The following is a 23768-nucleotide window of genomic DNA, read 5'->3' as shown; positions in this document are numbered from 1 at the left end:
ATTCTATCAATACAAGACACAAAAACAGAGATAATGAATCGTGGCCTTTTTTCTGGCCAGTTTTCTTTGGATGGACAGGGCATTTCTGAGGGGGGCAGGACTATAAGACGAATGAATGAATGAAAGCGTACTACACTGTTAGCTCATAGCTGCCGTGTTGTTGTTATCTATCGGGGGCTTGAGGGAGCTTTCTACACAGTGAGATGACTTCCTCGACGCACGCTGCTGTAGACGGGCAATCCAAAAAATTATGTGTTGTCATCTTTGTATCTGTTATCTGCCCACTTTTGAAGTTGGTGTGGGGAACTAGGTCAGAGTAAAGCGTCAAAGACCAAATGAACAACTTCCTTTTAAACGGCAACACATCATAACTCAAACTGCTACCACGGTCACACTCCTTGGAAAATGTTTTCTATTTATTTAAGTTCATACTTCCTGAAGACAAGATAAAGTTCTTAGGACTTTAAGGAAGTTATGAACAATAATAACAGTTTTAAACTGTAATAGTGAGTGAACCATTGCACTGTCAGTGGTGCATGTTAGGGGTTTTTTCATATGAATACAAAAATAGATCTTTTAACTCTCTCTTATTAGATTCAGCACATTTTTCTGTCTTAATGATAGATAAAATGAGAAATGACTGGGAAATACATATCTTTTTATATTTGCAATTGAGATTGTTGCTGTATATTGGTATTGATGATAATCATGAACATTTCAATATTGTGTTTCTGATACAAAGTTGGTGAAATCATGGTTTGATCTCAGCTGATAAAGATCACTATTTTTAGAGTGCATATTGTTTTTGTACAAATGATAAAGTTCCTTACCTCCTATTTTGAAAGTAATTCAGTTATAACCCCCCCCCCATTATCATTTCTGGTGTTATTGGCCATTTGTACGCGATCATAAAATGCTTTCTCCTGTGAACTGCTCTGAGTTCGGTCGTTAAGAGAACAATTTTAAGAGAAGATGTAGCAATAATGAAATGGCCGAGGTTGATACCAGACACATTAGTAGGATCATTGTTCAACTCTCTTGATGTAGAAGACACAATCAGTGCAAACAATCAAAACCAGACAAAAAAAAACACACATTTCAAGACATATTTACAGTCTGTGCCGTCTTCTTCATTTAGAGCAGATTTATTGTTTATTTTTATTTAATTTATTTAATTTACACACAGCTCCAACTGACTGTAGTCAAAACTGGAGTGACTGACCTAGTTCAACATTGATATAGTTAAGTGTGTCAGTGGAAAAAGCACTCAAACAGATAACATTTAGTATAAGAAACTATTTATAATATCAATACTTATCGTAGCTGTTTTATTCTTAAATACTTTTTCATACTTCACTATATTTAAGTCCAAAATGGTTCCTACCTGTGTTGCAAAACCCTTTAGATGCGAGCTTGAACGTAACAGTCATTTCATTCAAACAACTACTCTGCAAAAAAAAAAAAGGAACTGCTGGTTCCTTTTTTTTTTCCAACAGTGAATTGTTTTTTTCACAAGAATTTCTTGCAAATTCCCTATTTGAAAAGTAAGTCATACAGGAAATTAGACCTCAAAAACTGTATCTGCAGAATTGAACTACAGTTTATCACAGCATTTGGGTGAATGCATTTAGCGTGCAAGTCAAATACATATTAGTTTGACTAATTTTACAGATTTGGTTACTATTACAATTTCTTATACTTATAAGATCCAATCTTATTTTATATCAGATCTTCATTTTCAGCCAAACAGTTCCGGGAACTTAAACTCCGTAAATAATGGGGAGTTTAAAACTAAATGTTGTTCACTCTTTCACTGCTCTTCATATGATGGGCTGTCGATAATGAGTGATTTCAAACACTGCTAGCCATTTTGATTCATTGCTGTCAGTCGTGTTGCAGCTATCTTCTCATGTATACGGTGTAGATTTTTTTTTTTGAAAAGTCATCTATATGCCATGGCTATCTTGTGTTGTTTCCATGAGATCATTTCTGAGGGTATATATAGTAAATAGAGTGACACTATTTGCACGACTTAGTAAATATTGAGTGATTCAACCAGAGGAGAAGGAAACATCAGTACTTCAATGCTAACAGTTTTTAAATAAATGACTGTGTAAACATTAACATGAGTAAAGAGATATAAAACACTTATTTGGCCATCTCTTAGGGACTTCCTTCACTTTTTACATCCCACTCAAACAGAAATCATGCAACAGTAAAAACAGATGAAGTAATAACTGTGTGTTCACTATTATCAATTTCTAATCCGTAGTCAGCTATTTTTTTAAACTATTGGACTCTTTGTTTTAGATGCAACCCAAACAGGAATGTGTTCAGTGAACTTCAGAGATTAGTTCTTGGAAAAAACATGTTTTCTACAAACAGAGATTGAAGTGAATGCAAAATAAAACTGGTCAGTTTAAGAACAATTTCTAATGTTTGACACAAAATTCTCAACAGCTGCTGTGGGGTCTCCTTTGCATTTTTTTTTTTCCTTTTCATATCAACATCAACATAAAAGTCAACAGTAATTATCCACCATCGCTCAGTCTTGGGTTTTGTTTGCGGCATCCTTGCGAGCGATAATCTTGTAAACGCTCTCCCTGAAGCTGCTGTCAGAGGTCAGGCGTCGGGCCGTGGCCCGCAGCTCCTCCATGCTCTCGTCATCAGGGCTGGCTACAGCAAACGATTTAGAGTGTTTTACTGCGAGGAGACAATTACAAGTGGAGAACAGAATAGGAAATAAGTTACTTAGGACTCATGTTGTGTTCACGTCATGTTGTGACGTTAAAAGTTTCAGTCATTTATCAGGGCACGAGAAATTCTCAAATGTGTTTTGTTGATCATAAAAACAATCAGTTTTATCTCTGTATAAGCTGCAAATGTAATATGTTGTTATTCATATGAATTAACTCTTTCAGAGCACAATTCATGCATAATCGCAACACAGTGTAAGGTCACAACATCATCATTCACAGTAAAATAAGAAGAAACACAATAAAATAGCAACTGTTAAGTAAAAAAACAGAATGCTCCTCTGCGTCACAACCCTTTTTTGATACTGAAAAGAGCACAAAGACAATAAATCAAATACGGTAGTAATACTGAGATTTTCATTTATCTTACACTATATATTTACACTTACACCAGTGGCGTTTGGAGGCTCTCCTTTGGATTCGGCAGCTCTTGATTCTACGAGCAGCAGCTTTGTGAAGGTACACAGCGTTTTTCATTATGGCTGGGAGCTTCGCCTCGATCTCTGCTGCACAGATACACTCCTCGAAGAACTCTGGATAATCACACAGACACACCAGATACATATAATACTAATTATGGTCGAACATTAGCCATGTTAACATAGACAAATATTTCTTCCATTTGACTGAGATTATTCACATTAGACGTTCAAACTTAAATGTTGTCATGGAAACTAAAGAAAAAGAGCAGATAAGTCGTGTGTGTATTCATGCCGTAAAAAATTGTAATCAGAAGGGAAACTCTTGTCAGGTGTAAAGTGGGTCTGCCTGCTAATCTGTGGAATATATGACAATAGAAAAAGAAAAATAGTTGTTTTCCTGACTTCATAGATTTCTATTCATTAGTGGAAGAAGACGAGCACAATACAGACATGTTGTCTTTTTTTTTTTTTTCTAAGGTCTCAAAGTTGTGTCCATCACCGGCTACTTTTGTTTTGCTGTCACCATGTTTATACCCTTCAGAAACTCATCATGTAACCTGACACACACAGAGTTAAAATATGTGCAGAAAGAGCATATTTGCTCTAGTCAGAGAGACGCAATTAGGTTAAGCCTACATGTAGTTTAATTTCCTAGATGATCGTATTACCAAAATGAAAATTAACCAATTAATTTGACAATTTATTCTCATTGAGCTGGGTCGGATCAGTCTGATCTGACTGAGGCTCTACTGTGTCGCATTGAGTGACCCAATATAAAGTAAATGGAGATCATTTTGAGATCCCAACAATGTGGAGTAGGGGGGCTGGTATGGGTAACTGGTATGGATTACTATCCAGAAAGATGAGCTAGTTGGTGCTTTTCATGTTAAAGATGGACTGAAAAACCTGATGCCTCTTTCAAGATTCAGTATTCAAGATTGCTACAATGTTTATGACATTTATACAAGAGAACCCCTTTATCACGCACATCCAAGTACTCTCCTTGGCAGGCCAGCAAAGGCCTTAAAGATGAATCACTGACATGAATCCCCTTCTTCATCCATCTGGCATAATGTTCAGAACTTGTGGGAAGTCTGATGAATCTACATTTCCATAATGGTGACTCCTGTAATCCCGACTGATTTGTTAAATAATGAACAAGGCTGGGTAGAAGCTTAATTTAGGCCACCAGGAGGCAGTGGTATCAGCTATGTTGCTAGTGATTGCATTTCAGTAGAAGATGTTGTCCAAACCCTGCGGAGGAAAAAAAACTAGAGACTCTTTTTTATTAATTACTTTACTCTCTGGGCATATCTAGATGTTATATCATGTCTGTGAAGACACCACTTAGTCACAAGAGTTTATTGTTTTCTGGCTCAGACCACAGATGACAGGTGATTCAGACGCAATGCTCAAATTTGTTTCCATTTCAAACAACATCAAGTCTTTTTCAAAATCATTAAAAACCACCTCAAGTGAGCATGTCATTTTCTTTTTAAACTAATTTTACAGTTGTTCTTTTTTCAGTTTTTACATCTCCATTCACCTTTTCTTGGTCACATCTACTGAGCGTTTGTCTTCAACCCTTTCTTGTTCTGTTGAACTGAGTTGAATTGAATGTTATGTAGACTATAACTATGTTATGTAGAGGGTGAGCAGTATTGTCCATATTGTTGGGCAGCCTTTGCAACATTCTCGTTTCCAATCAATTAGATGCCACGCTTCAGCACATAATGAGCAGATCAACGGATACAAACAGGTGGTGAATGCACTCACTCCTCAGCTGTGTCACATCCCCTTTCATCCTCTCATCTCGCTCTTGGGTTCGTTCCAGTGAGTTCAGGCCTTTCTCCAGGTCCTGCAGAGCCTCCTCAGCCTGCTTCAGCCTCTGCTCCAGCTCCATCCGAGACTCTATCTCAGCCTGAGACACAGACAGGCAAAACCAAAGTAACTGAATGAACACTGTCAGTTGTTGCTTTAGTCCTAAAACATCTTTCTTTTATAAAGTGTAATAATTCGCCTAATTTCTAAAAATATTTTCATAACTTTTGAGTGTCACAGTTTTTGTTGTTCAGTCTCAAAGTAACAGAAAAGGAAAAACAGATCAAATCAAAAGTTTGGGCAGTTCTTAAAAGCCCTATCCTTTTAACAAGCATGTTACCACTTTTGTGGCCAGATGAGATACTTTCAGCTCTTGCTTGGGGGATATTTTGCATTTTCTTTCAGCAAAGGTTCTGTGAGGTTCTAGAACCTTGCATTCACCGCTCTTTTGAGGTTTTCCCACAGATCTGTGATGTTTGCCAAACTTTTAACTCCGTCTTTTGAGGTCCACCTTTGAGGTGTGTTTCGACTAATAATCTTATTGTAGAAGCATTCTCTTTTCATTTTTATATATTTTAACAAACATTGCTGCTATTTACAGTAAAATGTTTCCTTTGGCACCAGCTGCAACTCAAGCACAAAGCATGAGTGATCCGCTGCAGAGCTCAACAGGAAAAGAGATGCTCTAAAAGATGATGCACCCTTTTCTTTCCAAATGTAGCCCATTCTATTTTTAAAGTTATATTTAAGGATATTGGAGACAAGGTCAGATTTGTGCGTGTGGTGTGGCTTCACAGAAAAGCAGAGCAACACCATTCATACTGTTCTTGAGGGTCTTTTGCAGTCGAACAGGGATTTTTAGTTGCTTCTCTTGGAATCAATCTATCAGTTTTCTCATTATCTTCAATATCTTAACTTTTCCTCCAATATTACTATTATTTGCCATTTGCTAATCAGAACAAAAACTGTTTAATATGTTTTGATGCCATCTTAAAGATATATCTTGCTTTGTGCTCAGTGAAACCCCCACTGAAAGCAACACAAGTACTCTTCACAGGTGTAGCCAATAAGACAAATCAAGATAGTAAAGTTCATGCTGCACCAGCAAACGACTCTCGTACCGACACAGCAAGGCCGGTGGGGATGCATGGGGTGTCATTTTTGTTTTAAAGAGTGAGTTCAGTTCATTTCAATCTGATGATGTTTTATACATCTTTTACGGAGAAAACACAGAGTACTGCCCTCCTCTAAGGATAGCAGAATCAGAATCAGGGTCAGCAGCATCAGAGTGAGCCCTGATGAGGCCTTTTATTGTTGTGTCTCAGCAGTCATGCCATGTTACCTTGAGCTCTGCCTCAGTCTGGCGCTTGTCCACCGTGAGTTGGGAGAGCGACTGTTGCAGCGTCTGAGCCTGAGTTGAGTAGTACTCACTCTCCTGCTGCAGGACTTTTGCTCGCTGCTCGTTCTCCCAGAGCCTGAGCCAGAGAAACACAGACACCCATTAAAAGCAAAGCAAACTCAAAAAAACACATGACACACCGTGAATTTCACACATGAAACCTCTATCTGTAAAGTCATTTCATGGATAAAACAACACACTTCTTTTTGTACTATCTGCAGCTTTTATAAGCTTTTATTGTGAAAATTGGGATTTTGTTACTTTTGGTAATGACTGTTTAATATTTAATGGATAAATACAAGATAAGTTATGACTTTTTATCTAATCATCCATCAAAAAGTTTATTTCCAAAAATGAGAGCTTGTTTTTATCAGATAACTTTTATTCACCATCTGGTTGAATATTTTATATTTGTGTCTTTTTTCCTATATTTTATAACTCCACAAATCTTTGTTTTCTCTTTTTTAAAATGCAACAAAATCTAAATTTGTAATTCAACCGTTTAATCTTTAATCTTTAATCTTTGACACAAACAAGAACAAAGGAAAATTTTCTCTGAGTCCTCACTGACCAACTTCATTCTATTGAGAAAATATAAACTAATCTACAATTTGATGTCAGCAACTCACAGTTCTGGTGACAGGTGAGGGTGTCAGGATTGGGCATGTAAGGAACATCCACCAAAAGCTGAGTCTATCTAGGCAAGGATGAGTCATATCTCAGAAGTTTTTGCCTAACTTGATCGGTTAAAAAACTGATCAAAACTATTAAAAAAAATCAATGCAAAATTACAAAGACCTTTGGTCTTTCAACATCCACAGTGCATGATGTGAAAAGATTCAGGGAGTTTGGGGAAATCAGAGAGTGTAAAAGCCCTTAAAAGTACTTTTAAGGGCAGCCCAACTGAGAAAGCCCAAATGAGAAACTGTCATGCCACGACAACCAATACAATCACATTGGGTCGAGAGCACCTTGAAAAATTGTCACCCGACACAGTCCACTCCTGCATGTAGAAATGTAACCTGAAACTGTTTTACACAAAGAGGAAGCCATATCTCAACTCTGTCCAGAAACACTACCAAATTCTTTGGACATGAGCTCATCTCAGATGGACCCCTGTTCATGTTTCAGCTGCTTTGGGGGAGAATAAACATCTGGATCTATGTGCCAAAAATGAGAAAAACCATCCCCGCTAAAGCCAGTGTTTGGGATGGTATGAAGGTGCATCTGTGTTTATTGCATGGATGCCTCATTGATGCTGAGGCGTATGTTGGAATTTTGGAGATGGAGACTACCACCAAGGCAATGTTTTTTCTCTGGGGTGTTATTTGATTATTTAAATCGGATAATGCCAGACTTGGTTCTGCACGTGGCTTCATAGACACTCTGCGTTTGACTGGCCTGCTTGTAGTCCACAACTTTCTTTTTTTGAAATCGTGTGAAGCGTTATTAAGAAGAGAATCTGATGATAAGAACCCGTGACTGAGGAGCAGCTGAAATCTTGTGTTCTTCATGAATACACACCGTCCTCTGAAAAACAGCAACAATTAGCGTCCCCTGTTCCAAAAGACTCATTCTAATATTAGGTTGACTTGTATTTTACAAATACAATGAAGAAACTGAAAACCATTTCCTTTGTTCTTCTGTCAGTTGAATAAAGGTTTAAAACCTTTATTCAACCTTAAGTCTCTTTCTCTAAAATTGAATTTTCGATGCTGTTCTCTTTTTGAGCCTTTTGGGTTTCAGCAGCATAATTCATTTTATTCGTTGAGAAGGTTTTTTTTTCACTGAAATAAGATGCTAATTTAATTGCGCCACACCACATCATAAGGTACAACTGATGAGCATATTTGTGTTGTTTTACAACAATTTTATATTTTTAAGTGAGGATCAGCTTGATTTTATCTTTCACATGAGTGATTCTATTTGACTGTAGTTCATGTGATGTAGCCTCACTGAGGACAACTGAGAGGAAGAGGAGAGTGAAGGTCTAGCTCATGGAAACAGTGTTATGGATTGTATGTTTCAATACTCGTAACTGAACATTAGTCCTTCTCACTCAATATCAGCAGCCTGTAATATCCCACTTACTGCACCCCATCAATGAGCTGGTTGTTTCGGGATCAATGCACATTTCCACTAGTTGTTACATCCTCTGTACCATTAGCATGGAAGTTCACTGGAGAGTCCATTATCTGATACACAGTTGCTTATACAAGCCAGCATACAGTAATGGTCATATGAACCTCTGCTGCATTTGATTTATAGTTCAATATTATAAGGAAATAAAACCCCACTTCCAAAAAAGTGAGGACCCTGTGTAAAATCTAAATAAAAAAACAGAATGTAATGTTTGGCAAATCTCTTAAACCGATATCTTATTCACAAAATAAAGTAGTTCATCTTGAATTTGATGGCAGCAACACAAAAAAAGTTGGGATGGGGGCAACAAAAGGCTGGAAATGTAAGCTGTTTTAAAAATAAAAAGTTGGAGGAACAAGTTGCAACTAATTCGGTTAATTGGTAACCAGTCGGTTGCATGATTGGGTATAGAAAGAGCACCTTAGAGAAGCAGAGTCTCTCACAAGTAAAGATGAGTAGAGGTTGAGCAAACTTCAAAAAACAAATCTACAAATTGTGAAGCAATTTCACAAAAATTGTCCTTAACATAAAATTGCAAAGACTGCAAAAGAATATTCCATCATTTACAGTACAAAAAATCATCAAAAGATTCAGAAAATCTGGAGACATTTCTGTCACACAAGGGAAATAGCCAAAGATCAGCATTGGATACCTGTGATCTTTGAGCTCTCAGGTAGTACTGCATTAAGAACAGACATGATTCTGTCATGAAAATCACTGCATGGAATCAGGAACACTTCCGGAAATGATTGTCTGTGAACACAGTTCACTGTGCCATCCACACATGCAGGTTAAAGCTCTGCCATGCAAAGTAGAAGCCATATGTGAACAGGATCCAGAAGTGCTGCAGTCCTATCTGGGCCAAAGCTCATTTAAAAGAGACTGATGCAAAATGGACAACTGTTGAAATTGTTTTTGGTATTCATGGATGCCACATCCTCCAGACTAAAGAGGAGAGAAACCATCCAGCTTGTTATCAGCGTCTCTGATGGTTTAGGGGTGCATTAGTGCCTATGGAACTGGCAACTTGCTCATTTGGAAAGGCACCATAGATGCTGAGAGGTTTAAGAGTAACAATCCAGATTATGTATTTTTCAATTAAGGACTTTCATATTTAAACTAGACAATGCTAAATTGCATCTATTACACCAACTTTCACCAACTGAAAACATTTGGTGCATCATAAAATGCAAAATATGACAAAAAAAGGCCCAGAACTGTTGAGCATCTTAAATCCTTTATCCTCAGTCCCCAGATGTTTACAGACAAGGGGATGCTACACAGTGGTCAACATTGCCATGTCCCAACTTTTTTGATACATCTTGCTGCCATCAAATTCAAGATGAGCTAATATTTTTTGAATAGATAATAAAATGACTTTCTTTTAACATTTTAAATACTTTCCATGTTCAATTGTGAATAAAATAGTGGTTTATGAGATTTGCTAATTGGTGCCTTCTGGGGTTTTTTTTTTTTTTTTTTTTTTTACATTTGCAGCGTCGCAACTGTTTTGGAATTGAGTTTGTAGCTGTATTTATATTAAAAGTATATACAGCCGAACTTATATAGAATACTTTCCATCTCTTATTTAGAAAATGATGGGCTTGTAAACATATCCCATTTTCAAAGGATATCAAAAATACTTATGAAAGAAATAATGCTAATATTAATAACAGCACTGTAAGACTGGGATTACACCCAGTAATTTTAGTCTTTTGGGGCTAACTCACTTCTCATCAGCTTGCTCCTTCTCCTTAAGCAGGATCTTCATTTGCTCCTCAATGTGTCGCAGGTCCTGCAGCACGTCCTTGTCCTCGGACTCTCTGCACGTAGGCTCCGAACTCTCCTCCTCCACCTCCTTGTCCTCGTGCTCCTTCACTCCCAGTAGCTCCAGCCTACGTTGTTTCTCATGAGAGAGCTCCTGCAGCAACAAGAACAAGAGAAATTCACTTTATAACCTATATATTATAAGCTTTTTGTTGCTTTTTGTAGAGCTGCAACAAAAAAGAAAAGTTTGTGACCCCTTTGGAACAACTGCAAAGATCACAGCAAACCATAGCTTGCAAAGTGTTTGCAAATGTATGTGTACAATACAAAAAGAAGGTGGTGATGATTGAAGGATCAAAAAGGAAACCTCTGTCATAGGAAGATACAACATTGTGGTAAATTCCCAGACCTCCTTCAAATTCCACAAAACTTCTGGGAAATGTTTTGCAGACAGATGATACAAAAATCTAACTTTTGACAAAAAAAAAAGGAGCAGTTGTACAGAGGGAGAATGCACTGCAAGATTCATAAACAAACCTGGATCTGTAAATAGAAATTGTGCTAATTTTTATCATCTTATGTAGCCTTAATGCTAAGAGTTATATAAGAAGTTCAGTGTCACTCTCAGTGTCTATAGCCAGAAACAGTACATTATCGCACTGTTATGGTGCCTTTTTGACCTTGTAGAGCGCTTTTCAGTGTGTTTCTCACTCCCGCACTCACACAACCACTAATCCAGTGCTTCTTAACACCAAAAAAGGGTTTATCCAGAGGAGGAGCTAGGGATCGCACCGCTGACCTTCCAGTTGGAGGACCATCTACCATCTGAGCTAACTTGTCCTTAAAGCTAATCTGCTCATCATATCAAAATGACTGGAGACAGAGGGAATCAACTAGCCTTATTCATTTAGTGTGTACAAACATCTAAGAATCTAATAAGTATTAAAGTATTGTTAACTTAAAATGTGAGATGATCTGAATGGTGCACCAGCACTGGTCTGCACACAACTGACGCAAAGTTACCGGAAGTCTGAGTTAGAGACAATGAAGTCTGCTTCACAATGTTTTATCTTTAAATACCTCTATGGATTTTTGAAGTGTAACCGTTAAGCAGCTCAGCTCTTCTTTTTCACACTCGACACCTTTCAGGGACTGAGCTGTGCCTTCCAGATCTCTGCCGTGAGCACACAACAGAAAACAAAAGGCACATAAACTTGAATGTTTGTACAGCATCATCAGCACTGGTGAATGTCAACGGAACATAGCTGAGTTGTTACACTTTGATCTGCTCCTGCTCTGCCTTCAGCTCAAGCACCACCTCCTCAAACTTCATTTTCTCCTCCTCCAGAACCTGGTTCAGACGCTCCAGCTCCTACAGACACACAAGGTGACTATTTCTGTGCAAATTCTTGAAATAAAAACCCAATTACTCTAAATATTCCAAGGTTTTTAAATGGAATGCTTGAAATAAAGGTCTCACCTCTCTCTGCGCTCTTTGATGACTAAGCTCCTCTGTCTCTTCCATCAGTTTATCTGGAGGAAAATGAGCACTTTCAGAAAAAAACGTCTCCATTAACCCTTTAAGAAGCTCTTTCATTCGAGTAACCTTTCTTTTGTTTACCCAGGTATTCTTGCTTCTCCTTGGCCAGCTGCAGGCCCTGAGCCTCCAGACTCTCAATCATCGCCTCGCCAAGCTGGGCATTTTTCCACGTGCTGTTGGTTAGACGCAGTCATTTGAGAAAATCCAGGGGTTATTCAATAGTTTCCAAACGTTTTCAAAAAGGTATAGCTGACAAAGGGACTGTAAATTGTTGATTTAAAAATGTATGTTTTATGTGTACAGTTTCTTTAGAGGAGCAATATAGAGAAGATAATTAAGTACTCACACTTTCCCTGACTCCTGGAGCATCTCTATCCACTGAACCTGGTCCTCCTCAGACTCAGCAGCAAGGGCTATGGTACCCTGGGGGACAGATATACTGCAATTTACATCAGCATCTTGTCAGAAATGGGTTCAGGCTGTAAAACACACTGTGGGTTTCTATCTTAGGTCTGCTGCTGAGGTTATAAAATCTGCTAGTTATGACTCACTGTGAACAAAAAAGTCGAGTTCCATCGAGGATTAGTTTTAGCTTCTCTAAGATATTTGACTTCACATTCAAGAGGCTAACTCCGTTCTGGAGTCCCAGATATAACTCTAAGGTGGGTCGTTACACATCGGAAACAACCCATCTCTCACACGATTACTCACATCTTTATGGGGGTTAAAATCAAAATGCTATCATCATAGCTTTGTTCTTACAACATGTGGTTATTTTTCGGGAAACCTTTTGTTGCTTATTGTATTTATGTACACACTCTGTTACTGCAACACTGACCAATTGTCAACTTTGTCATCGTTTTGTTTTAAACGTTTTACAATAACCTCTTTTAGCTCGGATTTGGTCTCCACCAGCACCTACATGAAAAAAAGTTGTCCTTTTCGCCGCTACATTTCTTCTACGTTCACCTAAGTTTGCTGCCTTTCTGCTGTTTGGTGCTGAGCACACAGAATCCAGAGGCTCTTAGAAATGTTTTCACCGACAAGAGCCAAAGACTGTTGGTGATAAACCTGAGGGGTAAAGTTTTGAGATTGGCAACAAAATAATGGTTTTAAACTTGCTATTAAACTTTGTAAATCAAAGCAGAGTAGCAAATGACCTGCTTACATAACCACAAATATATTTGTTACAGCCATTGGAGACCTCGCCACATCTTATAAATAATGACGCTATGAGAGAGGAACATATTCTTACAGTGAAATCTTCAAGGTTGACCACGATGGCAAAGGGCATCCCCATGTCCTCTTTCGCTGACACCACACATCCTCCCAGGGGTATGACCCCCTGACACAGAGGCAAATAAGTTATTTAAAGAAATCTGAGATTGGTTTGACCTCCTGTTTGAAGTCAATCAGTTTATAACAGCAAATTATCACATGCCTGTTTTTTTATTTCTTGTATTTCACAGCGCTCCGACAGATACATTTGAGAAAGTCTCAGCAGCTCACCTTGGGATGGATGTTGAAGTACCTGTTGGTCTCAAAGCTCTTCCTCTCGCTCTCTGCATAGTAGAGCAAGAAGCTGTCTTTGATGATGAAGAATCTTTGTACCGAGGAAGAAAGGGAAAGCAGCAGTGAGTGAAACCCTGTAGAGCTGAAAGGAACCAACGTCTGCTGATGATATCAAAATTAAAACTGAGCGGCAGATAATCAAACTTTACATTTGTCACTATTAACTAGGGCTGGGCGAGTTAACTCGTTATTATCGCGTTAACTCGTTGATTATTTAACGCCGATAAATATTTTATCGCGCATTAATGCAGTTTTAAAAAAAAATTGGGGGGGCTTTTGTGCCTTTAATGGATAGGAGAGTTCAGAGAGACAGGAAGCAGGGGGCAGAGAGAGGGGGAACAACACGCAGCACAGGGCTGTCTGATGTGGGACTCCAACTGGGGCCACGGACTACCCCTGTTTTATTGATTATTTTATTATTATAAAAGTCTGTTGCTCACAGGCTTTTATTTTGTAAAAGTCTGTTGCTGTCTGCTGCGGAACCGAAAAAGAAAGTAATTGGCGGATCCACCAAACATGGAGAAGGGTACGGAACTTTTACTCGGCCATTTTCACTTTAAAGTTCTTCCAGACGGCGGAGTCGACAGAACCAAAGTCATCTGTAAACACTGCCAAGATGAATTGTCTTCTCACCGTAGTAGTTCCAGTCTAAAATATCACTTAAAGGCAAAACACACAACTGATAGCAGCAAGTCATTCAAGGAAACAGACAGTGGAGCGAGGCTTCTACATAAAAACTACAGGAAGATGCTGATGTTAAAAGTGTGTTTGCACAACAAATGTTATGGCACTTTCATTCATATGGCAGTACATTTAATATAAAACTAAATGCTAAAAGCTATACACTACTTTTGAATTCATTTTGGGATTTTGCGTACAAATGCGATTAATCATGATTAATCAGGGAAATCATGTGATTAATTAGATTAAAAATTTTAATCGTTGCCCAGCCCTACTATTAACACATTCAAATTTTCACTTTTTGTTTAGTGCATAATACTGCAGACATTTGAGTTGTCTTTTTCAATCTCAAATGTTACATCTGTGGTCTCTGGTTGAATCTTTTTTTAAAAACTGTGATTTTGAGCAAGTAACCCACCGCTGATGCATGTTTGTGTAAGATTTCTTCATCTGTAGCTTGCACTGGTGCAGTCTGAATGATTAGAATTTTGCACACTGTACTTTAATGACAGCATTTGTCTTTTCTTAAAACAGCAGTTGTAACAGAAGCTAACATTCACAGATGTCGTATGTGACATCTGTGAATGTATTGAGGATAAATCAGTAGACAGAACTGATTGGTGATATAGAAATGTCAGAGATAGAATGTGTCCTCATTGCGGTTTCTGTCCATCTGAGAGCTCTGTCCCTAGATTCATTGTCAACTGTAGCCAGCTCACTCAGTATCTTGAGATAAAATGTTTAATGAGCTAATTAAAGTTATTGTTATTTAAACAATGATTTAGGCTTCCAATTCAAATATTAACATTGGAAGTGACTTGAAAATCAAAAGTTTGCCTGCATTATCCCAGTTATTACTATCCTTTCCAGTGAGCTGTATGCATGACATAATGAATCCATAAGAAAAAATCATTCGATTTGAAAAGTTACCATCAAAATTTTCGCTTTAGAAGGTTGCACTTATTGGCTGGATCCAAGGCTGTTTGCATCATTTAAAACATTCAATTTGTTTTGCTTTGCAAAGCTAAAAGAAAAGAAAGAAAATACTACTTTGAAACTCTTTGCAAAAGGCTCATAGTTCTGCGAGATCCATAACCGTCTTGCATGCACTCCTTTTTTTAAAAAAAACTGTTCACAGTCTGTTTATTGGGGGCCACGACAAAACCTTCAGCTTGAGCCTGTTCAGGTTGTCCATCGTGAATTCTTTGTTGTTTGAGTTGTTTTTAGAATCATTAACCTGCTGAAGAAGCCATCTTCTATTCAATATCAGCATCTATACACAAGGCAAAATGTTTTCTTCCAATCAGTTGAAGACATTCGTCCCTCTTCAAGTGACAGACTGCCATGCCTGCTGTACAAGCCCAAAGCATGATCACTTTTCTCCCGTGCTCTGCTTTCTTCTCATATGCACCATTTTTTCTCCAAACAAACTTTTGCTTGTTTTGGCCAATAAGTTCCATTTCAGCTTTATCGATTCGTAGGACTTGTTTTCAAAACCCATCAAGCTTGTTTAGATGCTCTTTTGCACACTGTCATGATAACTCTTCCATGATGATCACCATCCAGAGTTTGTTACATATGGCAAATGGCATAACTTCATATGATTATGAACTGAGGAAACATGTGTCTGAAAATACTGCTCTCCCTCTAAGCAACATTTGTTTTGCAAGCGTCAGTATTCTGAGCGCTATGCAGCAGCTTATAGGAGCTCATGGCTGCTGGCTGTTAGAATCCTCCATGGTTGAGGAGTCAGAATCCTTTTAACCTTGTAGCACCCACAGTTGCAGATATGCAACAAGCTTTTTATTTCTTTACATTATATTTTTATTTATATTACATTATTTGATTTTTTAAATTTACATACATTATTTACATTCATGTGTAATATCTTTTTACATTACATTTTATGTGCCGACAGTTGTCACAGCAATCATTTTCTTGGGTCAGTGAATTACACTCTGCTTTGCGGTGGTCTGTTCTAGTTCATTCTGGTCTCGTTTGGTGTGGTCTGCTTTGTCCACCTTTCACAGCGTTTATGGGAGGTCAGGTCTCCAAATTGTATTATTATGATTATTTTTTTTACATTTTTTTATTAGCTTCATGTGCACATTTTTTATTTACATTACATTTTTTTGCATTTTATATATGCTTCGCTTTTTCACAACAAAGATCTGTGAAATCTGTTTGATTTGTTGTTGAATGGAAAGTTTATAATGGTTGCGTTCCGCACTTTGTATTAAGAATGTTCAATAAAGGTCTATTGTATACATTTTATTATGGTAGCAGCAGTTACTGGTGAACTTTCACTATACTTTTTTTGCCAAACGATCTGCAGAGAATGACTTGGTTTTGTGAACAAAATAAATCAGGAAAGCCCTCAGTTGCATATGCAACATTGCCTAAAATGATCAAAAATAGCCCAATTCCAAAAATTCCAAACATATTGGTTTATTCCCACCCAAAAGGATGCAAGAAGAGCCAAAATGATTTTTTTCAATGATTATTCAAATGCTTGGGTGCTACAAGGTTAAACCTTTCAGATTTTGCATCACCTGGCCTCTCCTAACAGTGATTGTCAACATAGACCTAACATAGCCCTAAAACTAATCAAACTCCGACCTAGGTGAGGAATGATGCAAGAGCTTAAATCTCTTATCCAAATTTTTGCATCGTGTTCCTTTCCTTTTTCTTTCCATTCCCAAATTTGTCCCAAACTAATACACTAACTTTTAAAATGTGGTGAAAAATGGCTAATCTTCAACTTCACAGCTAGGAGAAATTGTTTTACTTCCTAAACACTCAACCAGGGATGGCCAGCTCCGGTCCTCGAGGGACCCTGTCCTCGAGGGACCCTGTCCTGCAGGTTTTACATACTTCCCTCCTTCAAAAACACCTGATTCAAATCCATGTGTCATTAGCAGGCTTTTGCAGACCTTAACAATCGTTTGAAGAGAACCACTTAATCTGAATCAGGTGTATTGAAGCAGGGAAACATCTAAAACCTGCAGGACAAAAATTGGAAAATAAAATGCTGGAGAGAACAACGAAAGCCACTAAATCATTGAGCTCAGTGTGTAAAGGCATCCTTCACTGAACGGAAATATATCGACTTTCTGGATCCACTGTGTGTTGTCGCTTTAACTCTTATGTAAACTAAGAGCATTATCCTGAAATAATCCTGACATAAGGTACCAACCCAAGCATTTTAATCAAATACACTCCCATCAGGAAGTGGCAGAAAAAGCAGTGACACACGTATTTATATAAAACAGTCCTCTAAAACCCAACACGTTAACAGCTTAGTTGACTTAACCCAAGTGACTCTGGCAGGAGAGTAGTTAATTACTCAACTTTAAACATACAGTCAACATTAATTACAATGACTTCAAACAAAGCTGAGAGTAATTTGTTATGTTATCAAGGTTAAATGATGGCAGATGCTTTCAGGGAACAGCGGCGAAGGTAATTAAGTACTTTCTGCCCTGACAAAAGTAGATTAATGATATTTTGTAGCAGTTTAGCACCATTTTAGTTGAGTCTTTTATACTTTTTTGGGAGACAGATTTACAATTTTAACAACAACTAACTAACTAAAATCAAAGACTTTTAAAACTTTAAAGTAAGATCAAAAGCAGCTATGACAGGGGCCATATCTCATCCTCACCTGCGGGACCACTTGTTTGATGGCCGTCCGATTGGCCTCTTCCACAGCACTCCGTGCAGCTGCACTTTGGTGCTGATGTCCAGCACTTCAGAGTCCGAGTGCTCCATGGACGACCACGTCGACAGCAGACTGTTTCTGGATGAAGACGAGAACATCCTCACTAGATTCCTTGCCCTGGGAGGCGGGGCCAGTTAAGATTAAAAAACAAAACAACTATCAATAACATTAAAAAAATATATAAACCACAATAAAGTCAGTCAATAACAACTAGCCCAGCTACATCCGATAACACACACACACACACACACACACACACACACACACAGAGGTGCTGCAGGCACGGACAGCTTCAATACAGGGCAGGAAAAGTGGCAAACAAATCCCAATAACTCAGCAGGGTGGAATGATGCAGCTGCCAATACGCTCATCAGCTGGAGGCAGACTGACTGCACTGATGAGCAAGGATGAAAACAGGATGACAGAGAGAGGGAGGGAAGCTTTAGGAATGAGTTGCTAAATCTGAAGTCGGTCGATACATTCCAGCCAGTAAAAGCTGCTATTCAGATTACTGTACTGCACTCTCAGCAGGCAGCGGCCTCCAGCTCTTGGCAGGTGCGAGCTCCATGGTCTCCCCCCTCCATCCGATGCTTCGGCAGCAAATTAGGGGGGCCATCTGTGGCAGAGGCGTGGCTTTACGACTTTCTAGTAAAGAGGACGGAAAGCGAGAGCCGTTTCACATGTAGCCTTAGTGTCACGGGTATCAGATTAATTTGCTGCACATGTGTCAGAGTGGAAGGGCAGGAGATTATAAAGATACTCACGGCTCAGCTTCAACATCCAGGGCAGTGAGATAAAGGCTTGTTTGGCCCTGTGCCAAACAATCCTGACAAGATAGATTTTTGTTTATCTTTTAAAACCCCACAATCTGAATTTGAAAAAAAAAAAAGATAAGAAAAACTACAGCAATATCAGCGGCATTAACTGATGTAATTCATTTCAGGCTCCTCCCATTGTGAGCATCAATCTTAGTGACCTGCTATTATGATAAAAATGTTCCGTGAAATCCAAACATGCTCAAGCATTTTCACAAATTAAAAAAAACAAACTTAAATTTAGTCCCCATTACACACATTTCTCTACAATTTATTTTCACAACCAAAAGCATGTAAATAAGGCAGATGCGTTCTGGAATGAACCCATAGCAGCAGTACTCTGACCCCAGCGGCGGTGAAAGAGGACACATCAGCAACACATGAGCAAAAAGGGATTATGCTACTCTGTTACCATACGTTTTATAATGACTTAGTGCGTTTCTGGGTGAAACGAGGTCCTCAACTTTAAGATCTTCTGGCAAAAGGTCATATTGCGAGCACACAATGCCCTCATTGAAAGGAAGAGAGAAAAACAGGTGGTGTCTTGCAGGAGGTTATTACAGGTTATACACAGTAACAGTCAATACAATGCATATAGGAATTCATTTTTCCCTTACAGACTTTATATAAGAAAAACAATCTTTTATCTCAATTCAAACTGTTTGTTTTTTTTGCATTGTCAAACAAAATGAGAAAGCAAACTGTTCACCTCGACACATCCAGAAGTTCAGCATCTGTCTCTTCCAATGCCATTACATCATCCACAGATCTGAGCCTGACTGGCACGAAGACACATCTAAAGGCCCCGAAATCCCCATCATTTTTCTGTTGTTTTTTTTAGCTTTTAGCCTACTGATGGGATATCATGGATAATGTCTCTGTAGAGAAATTATGAATGGAAATCATTTCTGTTCAAACTGTTGTGATGAAGCAGGTGAGCTTCTCATGTTAGATTCAGAAAACCGAAAGGTGCCATTTTTGTTGCAAACTGATTGCCGCTTATTTAGGCACGTGTTTTGTGGTTTATTATTTTAAATGTTTGCAGAATCATGCGCAAAACCAACCCTAAACAGCCCTAAACTCACACGTTTTTTTGGACGGGAGAAAGTGAACGTCAAAACTCTGCCGGGATGCTGATGATGAGAACTGCCCAAAAACGTGCCCAGTTGTAAAGCAACACCTTGGAGGCACCTAGTGGAAAAACAAACAAACAAACAAAAACTTCTGGGGTCCGTTTCACAAAGCAGGTTCAACAAACTCTGAGTCTATTCCTGAACTCTGAGTTGATCTACTCTGAGATGGAAAACTCTGAGTTGAGTGAGTTCAATCAACTCTGAGTAGTTTCACCTTGAGTTTAGCGCGTGCACCACCACTTTAAAAAGCCAGCATCTATGGAGCTCCGATTCGACGAGTCACCGTGGCAACGGGGAAGAGGCGGGCAACATATTTCACAAACATCGAATTAGAAATTTTAGTGCGCTCATACGGCGAGTTTCAAAACGTTTTTTAAAAAGAAGTGCAACACCGCTGCAGCTGCAAAGGAGAGGGAGGCGGCGTGGGAGAACATTGCTGCTCGTGTCAATGCGGAAGTTTAAATGTATTCAGGGGAAAACTGCTTGAATGGTAGCCTATTCATTTATTTCACTTGCATAAATGGAGGTACCTCATTTTGATCATGTTTTACACTGTAAAGTAAATATTAAGTGGCTATTTGACTGTGCAGTTATTTTATCCCCAACATGATGCTGTTTTCACACACATAAATGTCTTCTCATCTATATCATGACTTCTATTCAGCCAACAGAAAGAAGGCAGATGCCCGTAAAACGGGTGGTGGCCCAGCACCGCCAACTCGAGGCAGAAGAGCTGGCCCTAAGCCAAAATATTGGAAGGCCAGTGGCTGAGGGAATCCTTGGAGGGAGCTCATCCTGAGTCCACCACCCAAGACACAAGTGCCTTTATAAAATTTAATGGGCCTATAGATATCTTTTTTAAGCCTATTCATGGGAATATTTATTTGTCTTTTCTTTTGTTCCAACAGATTCTGATGGTGCTCTCCGCCTGGTGGAGCCCCCTCACACCACAACAGATCTTGTAACTGTAAGTTACTCCAAAGATTTTACCATATAGTAGTTTAAGTATACTGAAAATTACCACTCATCTGGGATGAACAGGATGAGGAAACTATGTCTGCTGCCTTTACAGAGGGGGATCCAGAAAGGTCTATTGAGGTAACATCTTCATTATACTGATAGTTCTCTTCCCATTCCCATTTCTTAACATTCTGGTGGAATATGACTTTTAGCCTACACTATTAACACATTCTCATAATTTTTAACAGAGCATGGCTGGGCAGCAGCAGGAGGGTCCCTCAACTTCCACTGCACAGATTGACTTAGTGAGATGGATGTTCAGTAAACACCAGAAGTTCATTCTGTGGAATGCATGTGCAACTGTATAATTTAATGTCGTCCTTATGTATCTCCAGTTGACGGTAAAAGAGGTTTATAGAATTCACCTGCTGGGGGAAAAAAAAAAAAAAAAAAAAAAAAAAACTGATAAAGAAATGCTCTACTTGGACCACCAGATGAGGAAGACAGATCTGGAAATTGAAATACTGGAGCACAAGTTAAAGGTGGGTGCATGGTCACAGGTGAATTATGTTAACTATTGGAACATTAACTGAACTCACTCTTGTATTTGTAGGAAATAAAGAAGACCAAATGAAATTTGTATTATGTCTTTATTTGACTGCTGTGGTGGTGGTGATGACTTTACCTCTAAAGTGATTATTGCAAATTGTGTCTGACTGCTCTGCCATCCTGGTTAGTTGGCAGGTGGATGGGGTCATCATCAGCGTCTTCCTATTTGTAGGGCAGGGTGTTGCTCTCCTCTAATAGTGGCAATATTATGAAGAACAACACATGCCACAATTATATCACAGGCCCTCTCAGGGGTCATCCTGAAGTGACGTAGGCACTGGAAACGGGCTTTCAACAGGCCTATGGTCCTCTCCACCCGGGCTCTTGTCCTGCAGTGAGCCCGATTGAAGTTCTGTTGGGGGCCTGGTTCAGGGTCAGGGTAAGGAGTCAGCAGCCTTGGTTGGCATGGGTAACCCCTGTCACCCAGCAAAGGCCATCAAAATCTCCTGTAATGCATAGTGGATATATTGGAGTGTATTAAAGGAGGGAGACAAGTGAATTATATTGTGCAAATCTTTAGGCTGCTTACCATGTTGCAGTCTGTTGCTCAGGTTAGACTCGCGATAAATCCTTGAGTCATGAACAGACCCAGGCCACTTGGCCTCCACATTTGAAATGATGTTTGCAGCATCACAAATTATCTTGACAGTGCAGAGAATGGGAGATGTTGGAACTATGATGCAGTCTGTAACATCTTGAAACAGTAGTCAGTCTACATGTACCTGCACATTTATGCTGTGAATGGACTTTCTATTCACATAACCGGCTTCATTATGTGAGGGAGCCGTGATAGGGATGTGTGTGCCATCTATGCACCCAATCACACTGGGAAATCCTAAAAGAAAGTTAAATTATTAATCCCAGTCTGAGGTTGCAGCACAATGTCATTAGGAGAATATAATTTAACAGATCTCTACATCATTCACCTGCTCTGACAGGTTTATGTCCAGGGAAAACCACAAATATAGGTAAAAGTCGTGTCAGGGCGAGGCACACTTTTCTGACCGCCCTGCATACAGTTGCCTTGCTTAATTGCTCTGCATCTCCGACACGACATTGTATAAAAAAAAAACTTCCATTCGCAAAGAAACGCAGTGCAACACACTATCTGCTGGGATGTGAGAGCATGACTGCGGTTGGTTATGTTGCCAGTGTAAGGACGGATTAGGTTGTGTATGTAAATGATGGACTGTGACGTGAAACGGTACCGCTCAAAAAGAAAATTGTCTGAAAATGCTAAAACATCAGTGCGCGGTCTGATAACCATCTCCCGACGAATATTTAATTCTCCGCGCAATAATGCTGCACCTTCATCCACGGGATTGTTGACAAACGGACATGCCATGTTCGTGGAAAAAGTCGCCTCTTACTGTTAGGGATGGGAATCGAAAACCAGTTCTTGTTGAGAACCGGTTCCGTGTTTCAGTTCCTTGGAATCGTTTGGCAATTTTGGAAACGATTCCCTTATCGATTCCAGTGGGCGCGAATGACGTCACCACGCAACGTTGCGTGGCGAGTCCAGTGCAGCCAGCAGTCAACAGTAAACATGGCGCCCAAGCGGTACAAACGCTCAAAAGTTTGATTACACATCCCTAAAAAAGACGACAACAGGGCAACTTGCAAAGTGAATATTTCACCAAAGGGAGGAATTACTACCAACATGCAATAACTATGAATGAATGATTAACGTCGGTGAATCTGAACCCAGCAACGTTAGCATGTCCTCGGCTAACACTGCAGGTCACTACCAAACACTGCCTATCATGTTAGTGCCATTTGCCTCATTGTAAAACCTGCTGTTAGTAACGGTTTTTAAGGTTAAATGAATGCCTTCTCAGGCATTACATTTAGATGAAATCATGAGAGGCAGAGCCTGAGTGGCTCAGAGCCAGAGGCTGGTGGTACTACCCCCAGTTCACATCTTCCTCCAGCTTCTCCTTTCACCAAAGCAGGGAAGAGTTAAATTACCCAGGCCATGATAGACCAATGTGGACCTCACCGTTGTTGGGTTGTAAGGTCATGACTCGTGTTACTTCTAAACTAAACAAAGTTGATGCTAATCGACCGGTTTGTTGTCCTTTTTCTCCAAATGAGAATCGATAAGGGAACCGATAAAGAACCGAATCTTTAAGCAGAATCGAAAATGGAATTGGAATCGTAAAAATCTTATTAATTCCCATCCCTACTTACTGTACCTAATTATAAATCGACTTCTAGAAATAGAAGAACTACCTGCTATACCAAAACTCGCTCTGCTGACTGAATGAATGAGGAAATCAAATGGCGTGTGTGACTGAAGGAGGGCGGAGACAGAGAGAATAAAAAGGTTTCTTGAGGAAAACCTGTTCCCAACCAGGTTAGGTTCAGAGTCTGTTACTATGGTAACTGACCGAGAGGTTAACTCTCTCTGTGAAACAGGCTAGTTACCCC

The 23768-nt window shown here is 39.2% G+C and overlaps 1 protein-coding gene across 1 annotated transcript; it reads right to left on the bottom strand.

Moving 5' to 3' along the window:
• Positions 1 to 2545: 2545 nt before the first annotated feature.
• Positions 2546 to 17919, bottom strand: plekhd1 (pleckstrin homology domain containing, family D (with coiled-coil domains) member 1). Its single transcript, XM_075448425.1, has 13 exons — positions 17765 to 17919; positions 13357 to 13450; positions 13103 to 13192; positions 12194 to 12270; positions 11929 to 12020; positions 11788 to 11840; positions 11585 to 11679; positions 11388 to 11481; positions 10271 to 10461; positions 6342 to 6474; positions 4955 to 5099; positions 3146 to 3289; positions 2546 to 2703 (listed from the first exon to the last, which is right to left on the bottom strand). Exons 1-13 carry the CDS (start codon positions 17917 to 17919, stop codon positions 2546 to 2548), a joined length of 1521 nt encoding a protein of 506 aa, XP_075304540.1.
• Positions 17920 to 23768: the final 5849 nt, after the last annotated feature.

This window comes from Odontesthes bonariensis, chromosome 17 (assembly GCF_027942865.1).
Source record: "Odontesthes bonariensis isolate fOdoBon6 chromosome 17, fOdoBon6.hap1, whole genome shotgun sequence".
Taxonomy (NCBI): Eukaryota; Metazoa; Chordata; class Actinopteri; order Atheriniformes; family Atherinopsidae; genus Odontesthes; species Odontesthes bonariensis.
The sequence above is the reverse complement of the archived record's forward strand: the minus strand, read 5'-3'. Positions and strand labels throughout refer to the sequence as shown.

Bases quoted from the DNA above. Each gene is read 5' to 3' on its own strand.
- plekhd1 (XM_075448425.1), bottom strand. From the start codon at position 17,919: ATGTTCTCGTCTTCATCCAGAAACAGTCTGCTGTCGACGTGGTCGTCC. The intron at 11,482-11,584 runs GTAACAACTCAG...TGCTCACGGCAG, and splicing joins GAGCAGGAGCAGATCAAAGT to AGATCTGGAAGGCACAGCTC. The intron at 2,704-3,145 runs GTAAGTGTAAAT...GTCTCCTCGCAG, and splicing joins AGCCTCCAAACGCCACTGGT to TAAAACACTCTAAATCGTTT.